The following is a 14,916-nucleotide window of genomic DNA, read 5'->3' on the forward strand; positions in this document are numbered from 1 at the left end:
CAAGCATCTATCCACACCGTAAAACTTTTCTGTGGTTTTACAGCAGATTTGCCAGCAATTTACTGTAGATTTAATTACTACTAAATACTACTTCCTATTAGTACTGTTTTCAATTTGAGTTCAAATTTACACGCTGACTTTTGAGATTCAAAATGAGCAAGAAGAGGTCGGCCTCATTACTGGCATTAGCACAGCAACGCTGCAAAAATAACATTCTTCCTAAGCATTTTTGTCTTGTTTTCTACTAAAAAATATTGAAATTACCATACATTTACATAACGAGAAAAGTGACCTAAGATTTATTGTTTTATGAAAGAAAATTGAAGAACTAGGTAAGTTTATGTTGAAGACAAAATAGTAAATTAAAGGAGTAATTCACTTTCAAAATGAAAATCATTTAATCTCCCTCTTGTCATTTCAAACCTGTATGACTTTCTTTCTTCCGCAGAACACAAAAGAAGATATTTTGAAGAATGTTGTTAACAGCCCCTTTTTTTTTTTTTTTGTTTTTATTTTATTTTTTTTTTTTTTTTTTCTATCTTTTTTTAAATTTTTTTTTTTTTTTTTTTTTGTATTAATTTTTTTTTGTTTTTAATTTTTATTTGGTTTTTTAATTTTTTTTTTATTTTTTTTTTTAATGTTTATTTGCTCCTTTAAATCTACAGTAAGTTACTGGCAACCTGCTGCAAAATGTTTTACAGTGCAGAAAGCTTTTTATTCAGAACTGCCTGAACCTTAAAGCATCACTATCACCGTATAATCCTTTCTAGTGTTTTTCTACACACTGATCAAGAATAAGTTTGGCTGAATCCTAACAAAGTGAAATGTAGTGTTTAGGGCGAGTGCGCCATCTGCTGGACACTGGCAGAGTAATCCTGTGAGCTAAACCATCATTCACACCTCGTTCTGAACTGTTTGCATTCATGTTATTCACACTGTTTGAACTTCAGCCAGACAACAACCACATATCACTGCAGCTGACACAGTAAAACCACTCAAAACACCTTAGCAACCACTCACAACGCATCACGGTGGTGGTAGGTTACACAGTTTTGCTTCAGTAAAAGTACAAATCTAGTTTGATCTGAAATGCAATGATATGAGACAGATGGACATCATCAGTTTAATGTGAGGGAGGATGTATAACCTGCTCATAACCTGAGCATAAATCCAACAGTTCTGGAACTGCTCTAAAAACCACAGACACCACAAATGAAAAGCAAAACCCCCAGACACCACATGAACGTAACACTAGTGATCATTACATACACAACCAGTTCACTCAAAATAGGTTCTTCATTTGTACTGCAACTCTACTACAAGTGAACTTATAATAAGAAGAAATACATAAATATACATAGCCTATATGTTATTTTGGCACTTACGTGTACTACTGTGTTCCTGAAATGAATCGAAAAACAAAACAACACATGTAACAATACACCGTTTCATCAGACCCCCAGTTAACTTCCGGTTTGTGTTTGGCTAGTGTCTAATAAAATAACTTTTTATATTTTATTTCCTTTATGTTAATATTAATTAATATGATTTTTTTATTGTATAATAACTGTATTAAGTAAACAATTTGTTGAATGGGTCCTGTAGTTCGGTCGCATTTGAAGAACACTGACATCTAGCGGCTGACATTGGTATCGCAGTCTGAATTCAAAATATTGGAGAGCCCTGTTGAAAAAAACAGCATATGCTGGTTTGGTGTGTTTTGATGCTGGTTTAAGCTGGTCCTTAGCTGGTTTAAACTGGTTAAACCAGCATCAAAACATACCTAACCCGGCACATACTGTTTTTTTTCAACAGGGAGAAGTTTAGCCGAGTAACGCTTCTTCTGGGTTTCTTTTGATTGTCATCAGAAATAATCTCCAAGCGCTCTATTGTTTGTGAATGTGTACCGGAAGTTCAGTTGGGGGGGTTAACGTTAACAAATGAACGTTTCATCTCAACAAATTAACTTTTGTTTATTTTGTTGAGATGAAACCGTCTATAACAAATCTTTTGGTAGATAAAAGATCCCAAGACAAATGAGCGGGCCGTTCTGAACACTTCACACAGAACTGAGCAGAACTCACTGAAGCACTGAGAGATGTTGGAGAGAAATGAAGCCTGCAGACATGAATGCAGATGTTTGAGTTGGAGGTGAAAGAGTTTTCTTCACAGGAACTGTAGCAGTGAAAACCCCCGAGACCGAGCCGGAAAAACCTCTCCTGTTCCTCCAATCTGATCTCTGTGTGCTCCTGTAATCCTGAAGAAATATTATTTCACTGCCAAACTCAATCGGACAGACACACGTCACACGTACACGAGGGTTTCTCATGAAAACTAAAGCTAAACTGTAAACGATTTGCCGGTTTTGTTGGTAGAGCTGGTTTAGTTCATTAGTCTCTAACAGCCCATCAAACTACACCAGTCCAAATAAAGCAAAAACCAGCAGACCGCTTTGATGCAATGTCTACGATTTTTCTGGGTTTAATACAAGTTTGTACTGATGTAAATTATTTCACATCATTTCATTTTTCTCAAAATAATTTTCTGTTATAATGGACGGTTGTTTTTATGACACGCTGTGTGTAAATAACATCAAATTACAAGCTTCGTGAAAAAATAAATTTTATTCAATATTACAATAGGCCGTTATGTTGTTTAGTTTAGACAAACAGTCAAGAGAAGATTAGAAATACCGTAGACCTACATGCACAGTTTCTGTCATCATGTGGTTGTACATCTGTATGTGAGTCTTTCTTCAGTGGAACACAAAAGAAGATATTTTGAAAAATGTCTCCGTGGTTTTGTGTTCATACAATGGAAGTCAATGGAGTTCAGTGTTGTTGTTTGATTATCAACATTCTTCAAAATATCTTCTTTTGTGTTCCGCAGAAGAAAGAAACTCATACAGGTTTAACATGACACGAGGATGAATAGATGATGACAGAATTCTTGTTTGGAGACAAGTACGTGGAGATTAAAGCAGAAATTAATGTTTTGTACACAAAACTCTTTTCTACACCTAACAACTGAATAAAGTAACAGCTCAGCTGCATCCAACGGATTTACAATTTTAGAAGATTGAAGAGTTTAGAGATCCTGAAAATCTGTAAAGAACGAGTGGCACAAGGTTTCTTCAAGACCGTCATGTGACACACAGATAGTAAACCCGCTGGCATGAGTATGAAAACAACACAAAAGCGTTAGAGAAGTGAAGGAGAGCATCACAGGACCGAGTCATTATGGCGTCCCTAAAGGTATTCAGAGATAGTGCTTTAGAGATAGTACACGGTGGGACCTCTTTCAGCAAGAGTGTTGTGTTCACTTGCCGAGTCTCTTGGCTACGTCCTGATAGGCCAGTTCAATCTCTGGATCCGCCGGACACGTGTTCGTGAACTCATCTCGAGCGTAAGCGTTCTGAAGATATCTCCAAACTCCACTCAAGTCTGCTGAGATCTCAAAGTTACGATACTTCTTCGAAACCACCTGAACGACACAAGAAACACATTGAATCGCGTGAAAATGTTCTGGAATCCAAACACGACCCTTCTAAGAGGTGTTGGCTTTCCGTCCGCACGGATGATCATTTTGTGAATGAAAATGAAGCTTTTTGAAAACGCTCTTAAACGATTTATAAAACTGTCTTCTGATTGTAGTGCGGACTGTGAAAACAACAGCTTTTGAGAACGATGAGGCATGATTTTCAGTCATGTGATTCAGCCCAAAGCAAAGCAGATTTTTTTTTAAATTACATTTATTATTTTAAAGCTGTCCAATATTTTGCCATAAATGTGTCTTTGACATTTTCTTTGACAAGAGACGGAAAGTAAATAAACGCCTGACAGAAGAAAACTTTTGGAAAACCCTTAAAGGAGCAAGTTCACCTTCAAAATGAAAATGATGTCATCATTTACTCTCCCACTTGTCATTTCAAACCTGTATGACTTTCTTCCTTCCGCAGAACACAAAAGAAGATATTTTGAAAAATGTTGGTAACAGAACAGCACGGCCCGCCATTCACTTCTACTGTAACCGATGCAATGTTAACAACATTCTTCAAAATATCTTCTTTTGTGTTCTGCGGAAGAAAGAAAGTCATACAGGTGGACTAAATCCAGATTAGTGTAGATGTACCTAAACATACAGCATCTAACAATGTCTTTACAGAAACATAAAAAACAAAACTTAAAAAATAAACTCTCGTCTTAGAAATATCGACAGCATTAAGACGTGTGACAACTAGGCCCGGCGGTATTTTCAGTATCATCAGATGTCATCACCTTGACTATGTGTAGTTTGGGGAGAAGGTTGCAGTCGGCGAGGGTCAGTTCATTGCCGTCCAGGTACTTGCGGCTGGACTGCGTCTCTTCTCCTGCGCCATCAGAATCCGTCTCATCCGGCAGAGCAGAGTTCAGAAACTCGTCCAGTTTCTTCAGAGTTTTCAGAAGCCCGTTCTCCAGACCTGACACATGAACACATGAACGTTTTGAACTTCATCAACCTGTCTCATGAATCTCATCACGTCAGACTCACTTGCGTTGGCTTCTGGCTTGGTGTTCTTGATGTAGGCCGAGAACTTTGCGAAGATGTCATTTCCCGCTGCATTCGACTCCTTGTTCTTTGCAGCCAGTTTTGGATACCTTGAGAGGTAAAAGGAACAAAACTTCACCACGGTTGAACGCAGTAATATCACGATCAATAGAATTGTTCAGTTTCATAACCGATCGATCTTGTCAACCTACTTTGGAGGTGCTAGCATCTCTTCTAAGAATTCTTCGATTTTGTTGACATCCGTCCGCACCTCTCCGTTGAACGTGAGGAAGGGCGGTGGGGTTCCCGGGGCCAGATTACGAAGATCTGCAGGTTTCCTTTTTCAAATCAAAGATATAATTTCTGCGTGAATAAATCCTGAAATGGTTATGTGATGGCAGAAGTGATATGTTGTGATGGCAGATGTGTGATGGTCACCTCTTCAGGTCGACGGTGGTGACGTTAAACACAACACCCTTCAGCCACAGGATCATAAAGAGTCTTTGAGAGAACGGACAGTTTCCAATGCTCTCGCCATCACAACCCGCCTGAAGAACACCAACGATACAAGAGTCAAATAATGACACAACAACGCTCACCCAACCAACACACAACGTTACCATGACGTAAACACTATCACGTTTTTTCTTTAATGTACATTTCATCAAACACAACCGACATTCTGAAAATATTTACATACGAGCTTTTCTTTTATTTTTGGAGGGTTCTGTAATACAGATGATAATACGTTTGATGTATAATGCGCCTTTCTCACACCCAAAGCACTACAACAATACATTAAATAAGTAATAATAATAATAATTTAAAAAAAGATCAAATACAACTTTTTTTAAAGGGGCAGTTCACCCAAAACAGATGTGTCAAAGTTCATGCAGCCGATTGTGTCCTGATCCTAAACAATTGAGATCATATAGAGATATCTCTCTGATGTCTATATCAGATGTTATGGATGAAGTCACACGTACACAACTCAATACAAAAGAGCTCTTATGAATCAGTGCCAAATGTCCCGCTCTGATATTGGGATCTGGAGCTTTCCAGCGGGCCTGTCACCGGAGCTGGACATCAGATCTGTACCCGAGCTGAATTATTCATGGAAATTCCATTACCTGCCCTATTAGACCGCAGCAAACAGACTCCGGGTCAAACCTGAGTTAGCCGTCATTCACAACACCTGGACTCATGCGTTTATCACTTCAAATCTCTCCTATCAAACACACCAGACAGACACATTAAAAACACCGAACGTCATATTATCATCATACTTTTAAAGGGACAGTTCACCCAAAAAATGTAAATTTGGTCATCATTTACTTGTTGTTCCAAACCTGTACAAATGTTTTGAAAAGCACAACAGAAGATATTTGTAAGAATGTCAGTAAGCAAACAAATCTCATCCCCCATTTACTGCCATAGTAGGGAAAATAAATACTATGGGATACTATCTGTTTGGTTACTGACATTCTTACAAATATCTTCCTTTGTGTTCATCAAAACAAAGTCATTCATACAGGTTTGTAACAACCTGAGGGTGAGTAAATGATGACAGAATTTATTTTTGGGTGACCTGTCCCTTTAAGAGTAATATCTCCTCTGCGTTTTCTGTCACTATAATCGATTTTTCATAAGACGCCGCATGAATGAAATGAATTCTGAAGCTGCTGATGTAACTGTAATCACTTCCCAAATCTGTCAAACAAACAGCAGACAGAACACCAAGTCACTTGTTTTCATCTTTCTTACCTTCACAAAGAGTTCAATGTCAGGATCTTTCTCCTCTTCATTTGAGGTCATATCGGTCCGGCTGTCACACGGATAATGGTCGTGTTGTATGTTTTGATTTGGCCCCTGCGGTCAGCTGTCAGAGAGACACTTCCACTGTCACACACGGCCCAAAAATATCCTCCACGCGGAGCTTTTGGGAGGAGTTGAATGTCACCTACACGGCTGCTAGTATCACTCACTCTCTCACTCTCACTCGCTTTCAGAAATACGATGACGAATCACATCTCAACCCTTCGTGTCAAAACTCTGTGTCATGCAGATCAGAGAACACTCACGTCCAAAGTTATAAACTCTTCCATGAGACATCACAGCTGTGTCTGTTTACTTTCCTATAGTTTGTCTATGATTTCAGACACGGGTCATTCAAACTTCCTCTACATCAAGACATTCATCTGAAAGCTTTTGATTTGCATTAGAAAACACATGAGACTTTCATAGATGTGCGTAAGATCTTCTTGAAGTTATCTGTAACAGATCATCTTATCTGAACGTCACTTACTGGTAACATTCATCACATCAGCTTTATTTCTGAACGCGTGACATGAGGATGGGCGGGGGGCTGATGGGTAAAACATTCCAGTGAGTTCAGTCTAAATATAAGAGCTGTGACACTCGTTTACACGTGACTACTGACCTCAGAACAGTCAAGAGTCACATATTTTGTAAACATGATGAAAATGTATTTGCACAACACTTTACATGATTAATAAACTGAATATAATGTAGATTCTCAGACGTGTAGCTGTGATCCTGTCATACACTGACACTGATCGTGAAGTGTGAGCGACCTCTAGTGTTTACTTCAGTACATATAAACAGATTTATTTATAGAGTTTCATCGGACGAGCCTGACCCCCAGTTAACTTCCGGTTTGTGTTTGGCTAGTGTACAATAATATAACTATTTATATTTTAAGTTATGTTCATATTCAAATATATTATTATTTTATTGTGCAATAATCGTATTAAATAAACAATTTGTTGAATTTTGTTGTATGTTCATTCGTTGAATGTGTCCTGTAGTTCGGTGGCATTTAAAGAAAGCGTGTGGCACACTGACATCTAGCGGGAGAGCTTGGTATCGCAGTCTGAATTCATAATATTGGAGAGACGAGTTTAGCCAAGGAACTGTTCTTCTCGGTTTCTTTCGATTGTTATCAGAAATAATCTCCAGGGCTCTATTGTTTGTGAAGGTGTACCGGAAGTTCAGTTGGGGGTCACAAAAGTGCGCACGCGCAGTAACGTTTGTTTATGTTGTTAAGATGAAACGGTTTTAAAATAAAATCACATAAATCACAAACTGTTTCTGTAACCCTGCAGTGAAGTGAATGATGGCAGATCTTCAACAGAAACCTTCAGATGACTCTACATCTCTACAAAAACACATCACCGTCTACAACAATCATACAGGTAAAGAATGACAGCAATGTCACTTTTGAATAAATGATTTCATTAAAGATGAGGTGTGTGTTCAAATACTTTCTCTTATACGGCAGTTTAATGTGCGAAGTGAACTGTATGTCACACACTAAACAGAAAGTGACATCTATGACAGAGACAGAGTTGACGACACTCATTTACTGTTCGCTATAAGAAAATGAAAGAAAGGACTCTTTATAAATACCTTAAATAGATATTTTATTTGATTTTCAGCTGACAAACACAAGTAGGCAATGTGAGAAAAAAAACCCATTTGACTTTTTCTCTTCACTTTTTGCTTTGCATAGTCGAACGAAGGTTTATAAGCTTTGGATTCATGACCACAAACATCTTTAAAGTCCAATACTGAACCAACGAGGTCAATCTACTTTATATCAGTAACTGAAACTCGACCCTAACTTAATTGCTAAATGTGTACAACCGCAAGAAAGTGTCACAAAATAGATTTTTAGATAAAACTATTAAAAAAAGAACAACATATAGCATAAATTCAGAAACAACATCATTTCTTATTCCCAAATAAAAGCAGCACAAGTTGTAAAAGCACATCTAACTTAAATTAAATAGAAAAATACAAAAACAGCAGGAGGAAAGTTTGCCCATCTCCCCTAAAGATTTCCCAACCAGTGCAACAAACACAAACGTACAGTGATGTACACTACATTAAATCCTACAGAAATGTGAGATTTGTCAGACACACGACTAATCAAATCTGTTCGCTTTTGATCTAAACGTGCAAATGCCTCTTTAACACGAACAAAACAATCTGTACCTTTAACAAAGAAATACATATTCAAATGAACACATGCGGCGTCATCTGATACACCACAAATAGTACAATGTTGCGACAGGTCAACACAGTATTTTCAAGTAATCTCAGTAGAGTAAAGCTTCTTATCATTATTGCTTATGTTCTCCTTCAGACTGCACGAAAGGCTAAAGCGTCAGTAACAAACAACTGCAGAGTTATAGATGCAAAGCAAATGCTTATAACGATATTTTAAGAATATTATAAAATCTCTGTTAACAGCCTCATGCTTGTGGAAAAGCGCATCAATACATTTGAAACAATATTTTCAGAGAATATTTTTAATCCAGTGAAATTGAGTGGCAACTCAGTTAAGACGGAAGCACTAAAAGCTTTTAAAGTTAAAAGCGGATGTTATATCGAGCACAGCGAGTGAAAATGAGAACAGATGCTTTTGTGGTTGTGTTCTACCAATCCCTTTATCCTTTTCACGGTGTTATTTTTGTCTCTATAACCGTTGTGAATTCTCTCTTAAATGTTTCATGTGATTGTCACCTTGGCACCATTTGTGGCACTGAAAGGAAAAATTCAGACATGATTTACACACTGTGACCTTTTCGTGAGTAAATGACAGAACTTGAATTTCCGTGTGGATTCTTCTTTGTGCTTGAATGAAGTGAAACTGACCGTACCTGCATCTGTAAAAACAAAAAAAGCACACACGTGTGACGTCCATCATTCCAGTAACGGCTCGTCATCGTCGTCTTCATCTAATTCCAGACGGGCAAACGGACGCTGCGAGGAAACGTCTCTGTTCTTCATCAGTCTGAAGAGACAGGTGAAGGTGGTGAGGATTATCAAGACGCCGATGACAGCGCCCACCGCTAACGCCAGCTCGCTGCATTGCTCGTGAGCTAACGCGCAGCGCACGCGGGCGAAACTGCCGTTGTTGGGCATCGGAGGGATGCCAATGAGGTGACACATGAGAGGATACAGATCCACGTTGTTAAAACTCGACATCGTGTAGCCTGCACGAAACGCAGGCCCATGGGCGGCCAGGAAGGGGTGCATGCTGGGAAGAGTGTTGTCATAGCCATGATCGCCCACTGTGAAAGACAGGACACATGCGAGTTACTGCTATTGATGCAAAAGCAAATGACATCGTTTCATAGAATCTTGAGTGTTTGTAATCTGTTTGAGGAAACACTCACAGCGCGGAAGTCTGCCGTGTTTGACGATCGTCCAGCCTTCATCTGCCACCAGAATGATCGGCTGTGTCCTCTCGTTGTTTTTATAGTGCAGCCTGTCAGGAAGAGCGTCCTTCAGATAAACCTTCATGTGATGGTGACAGCTCGACAGACTTTTATAGACCGTCACATTATCTGTGCAAAAAGAAAAGAGAATAAAGACGACAAACCAGTCAGTATGACCAGGACTAGATCATCAAACATCAAAGAAATGATGATCAATCACAGGATTAAATATTAGGGCTGGGGGAAAATATCCATTCTTCGATTTTAATCGATCTTCAATTTAAAGAAACAACATGGATTGGGGAATTCCCTGAATCGATTCTTAATGGTGCAGATGCATCAGAGAATATGAGCTGTATTTCACCTCTCGTCCAGAGGATGGCGCCATTATTCAAGTCGAATTTTGAAATCTGTTTTATTTCTTAAACATGCTTCAAGTTGTTCATGAATTTCACTTTTGCACATTTACAATGTTTTTATTTTTTTACAGTACAGTAAAAGTAATTTAAACGTGAATGTGTATTTCGTTAATTTAGCTGAGTGGGGGGGGATCAGTTACCAGCCTATACTGTATATTTAAATATGGATTCCATGTCTGCAAAACTAATATTTTAAATGAAACACTGATAACTAATCGATATTGAATCGAATCGGAATTTAATCGAATTGAAAAAATGTTAATAAGAATCGAATCGTGGAAAGGTCTCAAAACCCAGCCCTATTAAATATACACACCTTCCCTCGTACAATCATATGAATTTAAAACTCAAATCTTGTTGATAATGTTAATAAAAACAGATATTGATATAAACATTAGGGGTCGACCGATTATCGAACTGGCCGATTACCGGTCATTTTAAAAGCCGATTTGCCGATAAAGTAATTTAATTTTGAAATGCGCTATTTGGCTCTGATGCAGCCAAGGGTTTTCTTTATTTTTATTAACTGAACATTAGAAATTGTACAAACAAAAGTGAGGATTTAGTGAGAGCCGTCGGAACACGTCACTGTAGTCTGTTGCCTAGACTAATGCCCGCCCACCGCCCGTCTGATTTGTTGGGAGTCACGCCAATCAACGCGGGAGGCTGAAGGCACTGGAAGGATTGGACTCGACTCGCGCTGAAAGCGTTTGCTAGCTCGAGCTGCTTCAGTGATTGCGCATCAGTTGACGGAATAGGCATTTGCACATTATTTTAAGTCATGCCAATCACAAATACAAACCATTGTAAAGCATCATGTCCTCGCGTGCTCTCAAAAGACGATCTTCAGTCAGTGCACGCGCACACGGGACACAGCCGCCACTCAAACTGCTCGCAACAAGTGTCAGATTGAGTTATTTTCGCAATTTATTCCGCATAAATGTTCAGACACACACGTTATAATGCCGGTCACAGTCGGTTGTCTTCAGATCTGTGTAATAAGATTCTTTCCTTTGTGTCTTTTTTTATTACTGCGGAGAAAGAATTAAATAAGCCAGTAATTTTGGTCAAACAAATAAGAACTAATACATGATTCGAAACTGTGATTGGTCTACTTTTATTTGTGTGTACTCATTATCTGTAAAAGAATGAAAATATACAGGCTGTCTCTCTCCGCGTGCATCTTTCTTCAACGCGTCATTAAAACAGATTTAAAACTCTGCGAATACTCATCATAGAAACGTAAAGCATATGTCTAAAGAAAGCTTGAAGTGTCTACTATTGAATGATCCAATTAATATGAATATTTTCGTATTATATACTATGTATGAAAGTAAAGACAGTTGCAGTTTCTCCCGCATCAGTTTATGTGATCACATCTATTTCACATGATCCGCGCAAGCCCCAAACTATGGCACAACAAAACAGCAACAATCTTCGTTAAATATGTTGATTGAACTATTGTTTGTTTATTTCCTCACTGTTTACCATGGTGTTACCATAGTAAACGTGTAGTAACCATGTGTGGCGATCAGTGTATTGTGATTGGCTGTTAACGGGGGACCCAGGGTTGCTAGGCAATGGGGGCGGGAGTAAAGAGGTAAGTGAGAGTTTTTCTGACATGCTGTTGAGTTGAGCATGTGCACCGGATAACAATAAAAGTATATTGAAAGTTCGTGACTTGAGTCGGCCCTTAAGATCATGACACCATGGTTTTTGGGCAAAGTTTGTGTCAGAGCTCTTGTTATTCTTAATTTTGAACATATTTTTCATTTTTATACCTGACATATATATCGGTTGGAAATATCGGTTATCGGTCTACTTGAGCTGTAATAATCGATATCGGCCCTGAAAAACGCATATCGGTCGACCTCTAATAAACATCAACAAACGTTACTTTGCTTTCTTTGATTTGTAAACATCAGGCCAGCTTCTATGGTTCATGCGTGTATTTATAAAGAATACAAAAGCTCAATGAAATGTGTAGTTTTTTCTAAAATAATATAAAGCAAACATTCAGCTCTATTTCTTTTTTTTCTCTCTCAATAAAACAAAGGTTCAGCTGTGTGTTATTAATATGACAAACCTGTGAGTGGTATTATGGCGGCCACAGGAGTGAGATCCACCACCCTGTATCTGTCCGGGCTGACACACGCATCCAGTTCAATGAGACGCTCTGCAGAACACTGAGTCATACCGTGATCACTCGTGATGATGACGTTTATTTTCCCCCATAATCCAGTTGTGTTGAGCTGTTCCATCAATAAACCCATCAGATTATCCACCTCCCTGAGAACTCGACGCATCTCTGTGCTGTTCTCCGGCCCGTACAGATGACCGCTGCGATCCGGCTCCTCCCAGTACAGAGCACCAAACTTCACGGCTGTGTTCTCCGTCATCCAGCGCGTCAGGTTTCCCAGCCTCTCTCTGAAGCTCACACGAGAGTCGTATCTGAACGAGTATTCTAACGTGTGATTTTGAATATTTACATCCGACCCCGGCCACATGGCCGACGCTGCTCTGTATCCAGATTCCTCCACGGACACCCAGATGGGTTTGGCTCGGTTCCACCAGAACGGATCGCTGTCGTTTTCAACGGAGAAATTCTTCTTCGTCGCCGGGTCGTACATCCTGCTGGCCAGAATGCCGTGACTCTCTGCGTACAGTCCCGTGACCAGACTGTAATGATTGGGAAAGGTTTTCGTTGTGAAAACGTTGGTCAGTTCATGTACCAGCAAACCAGAGGAGAAGAACTTCTCCAGGTTAGGGAAGGAGTATTGTTTAAGGTAGTCTGCTCGGAAGCCATCGAACGACACCAGAAGAAGAGGCGTCGTATCACCACCGGACTCTGTTCCGTTTCCGGACGGCAGAGAAGCACTTAATCCAGTCCCGATGAGAAGAACAAACAGAAAACCGCTGGCCTGCATCCCGTGGCAGAGGTCTGTTCTCTCACTGTGAAGATCAGAAAACAACAATTCAAGTGAGGAGAACATGTGTTTCGTGTGGTGGTTGTTTTATTGTGTTGGTTTTTACATTTTGTTGGTTGACTGCTTTAGAGCCTCTCTTTTAGTATTTTGCTCTCTTATTAATTTCTTAATTTTAATTTGATTTAAAAGTCTGTTTTTCAGTGACAGACCTATTTAAATGTAATTATTTTACATACTGTTTATGTTGTTAAATCTATAACAAGTTGTTTGTACAACAATAACATGTTATTAAAAATCTGTTAAAAAATGTTAAAAATGTTGTGCTGCTAATAGTATATAATACAGTACCCTCCCTAAAAATCTGATTTAACAGTAACCAGTGTTGGCTGTAACTATTTACTAAGTAATTAGTTAGTGTAATTTAATTACTTTTCCTTTGAAAAAGTAAAGTAAGGGATACTCTCATTTTTCCTGTCATTTACTTACAGTTACGTCAGATGTAATTTAACTAAATACTGTGTGTAATATACAGTATGTGTGTGCAATAGTGGAATTGACATCAACATTCAAAGTCTAACTTTAAACTGCGAACTTTAATGTATAATTCTCACATTTGTATATTTTGGTCAGTTAATAATCCTAATTTACTTAGTTTTACATTATTGATTTGAATGAATTAAAAGAGCCGTTTCATGTCTTTCCTTGAATCACTGAACTAATCAAGGTTGATGTAGGATATAGAAAGTCATTAGTAATAAGTAACTAAATACTTTTTGGAGAGAGTAATTTGTACAGTAATCTAATTACACTATTGAATATGTCATTAGTAACTAGTAATTAATTACTTTTTCCAGAGTAATTTACCCAACACTGACATTAATACCATGAGTAACATGAAGCATCACTTTTGTATAATGTGGTAGTGATAGAGGAAGTGTTGTGTTTCTAAATGTTAAGCAGGTGCACACACACAGAATCACTTAACTGTATTGCTGAATAAAACTAAGTTACAAACATATATGTTATTATTCACGATTTATAACGTATATGACCGGTTTATTACAACCAATGACAGTGTTTGTACATCATGATAAGTCTTATACACACTCTCAAAATCCAGAGCTGAATGTATTTTGATTATTGATTAATTTTGATTATTGATTAATTATGTAAGTATATTAGCAAATTCGTCAATGTTTTCGTCAAACGTCACAAAGAAAGCACGAGCAGGAAAAATATCACTGTACCGTTTCACTCCAAGACGTCCGTCAATCTTTCAAGTACGTTCACATTAAAGCAGAGCAAATTAAACTCCACAATGAATCAAATCTGTCTAATAAATGAAGTGATTTCTGCCTGATATGTCAAGTATGATCGAGTCTAACTTGTGCAGTTCCTCGCCACTTGCACTTCCTCAAACATTAACGACCGCGTCACGGACAGAGCATGCGGGACCGCCCACTGACTCAGGGTTGCCAGATTTTACTAACAAAACCGCCCAATTGCCAATCAAACTATCCCAAAAATATGCCACTCTCATTCTACATATTTTACAGTCATTCATTCATTCATTCATTGTTATGGAGATTAGACACTTCAATCAGTGAAAATCAGTGTATAGTAGAAATCATTGATTAGTATATTTACATAACATAAATACAATCATCTTGAGATTTGCAGCTGATGAACAACATTATTATTTAGAAAGAATCGTGACGATACCCGTTAAATTGTTACCATTGAAACGAAAACCAGTTCCCCTTCTATTATTGTTAGAATATATGAAGAGTTTGGTTC

The 14,916-nt window shown here is 38.3% G+C and overlaps 2 protein-coding genes across 4 annotated transcripts; both read right to left on the reverse strand.

Annotated features, from left to right (window-relative positions):
• Positions 1-1,116: 1,116 nt before the first annotated feature.
• On the reverse strand, positions 1,117-6,536 carry clic5a (chloride intracellular channel 5a). 2 transcript variants are annotated; one of them, XM_057344423.1, is made up of 7 exons: positions 6,292-6,536; positions 4,966-5,075; positions 4,740-4,865; positions 4,531-4,637; positions 4,278-4,459; positions 3,327-3,483; positions 1,117-2,257 (listed from the first exon to the last, which is right to left on the reverse strand). In XM_057344423.1, exons 1-7 carry the CDS (start codon positions 6,340-6,342, stop codon positions 1,974-1,976), a joined length of 1,017 nt encoding a protein of 338 aa, XP_057200406.1. In that variant the 5' UTR covers positions 6,343-6,536; the 3' UTR covers positions 1,117-1,973. The 2 variants fall into 2 exon arrangements, with proteins under 2 accessions (XP_057200406.1, XP_057200407.1); XM_057344424.1 differs by lacking the exon at positions 6,292-6,536 and adding an exon at positions 5,658-5,770.
• A 1,417-nt stretch (positions 6,537-7,953) lies between these two features.
• Positions 7,954-14,540, reverse strand: enpp4 (ectonucleotide pyrophosphatase/phosphodiesterase 4). Of its 2 annotated transcripts, XM_057344422.1 has the most exons (5): positions 14,367-14,540; positions 12,279-13,144; positions 9,732-9,902; positions 9,213-9,626; positions 7,954-9,094 (listed from the first exon to the last, which is right to left on the reverse strand). In XM_057344422.1, exons 2-4 carry the CDS (start codon positions 13,117-13,119, stop codon positions 9,256-9,258), a joined length of 1,383 nt encoding a protein of 460 aa, XP_057200405.1. In that variant the 5' UTR covers positions 13,120-13,144; positions 14,367-14,540; the 3' UTR covers positions 7,954-9,094; positions 9,213-9,255. The 2 variants fall into 2 exon arrangements, with proteins under 2 accessions (XP_057200405.1, XP_057200404.1); XM_057344421.1 differs by having other exon boundaries at positions 7,954-9,626.
• Positions 14,541-14,916: the final 376 nt, after the last annotated feature.

Source organism: Triplophysa rosa, linkage group LG10, assembly GCF_024868665.1.
Source record: "Triplophysa rosa linkage group LG10, Trosa_1v2, whole genome shotgun sequence".
In the NCBI taxonomy this organism is placed as follows: Eukaryota; Metazoa; Chordata; class Actinopteri; order Cypriniformes; family Nemacheilidae; genus Triplophysa; species Triplophysa rosa.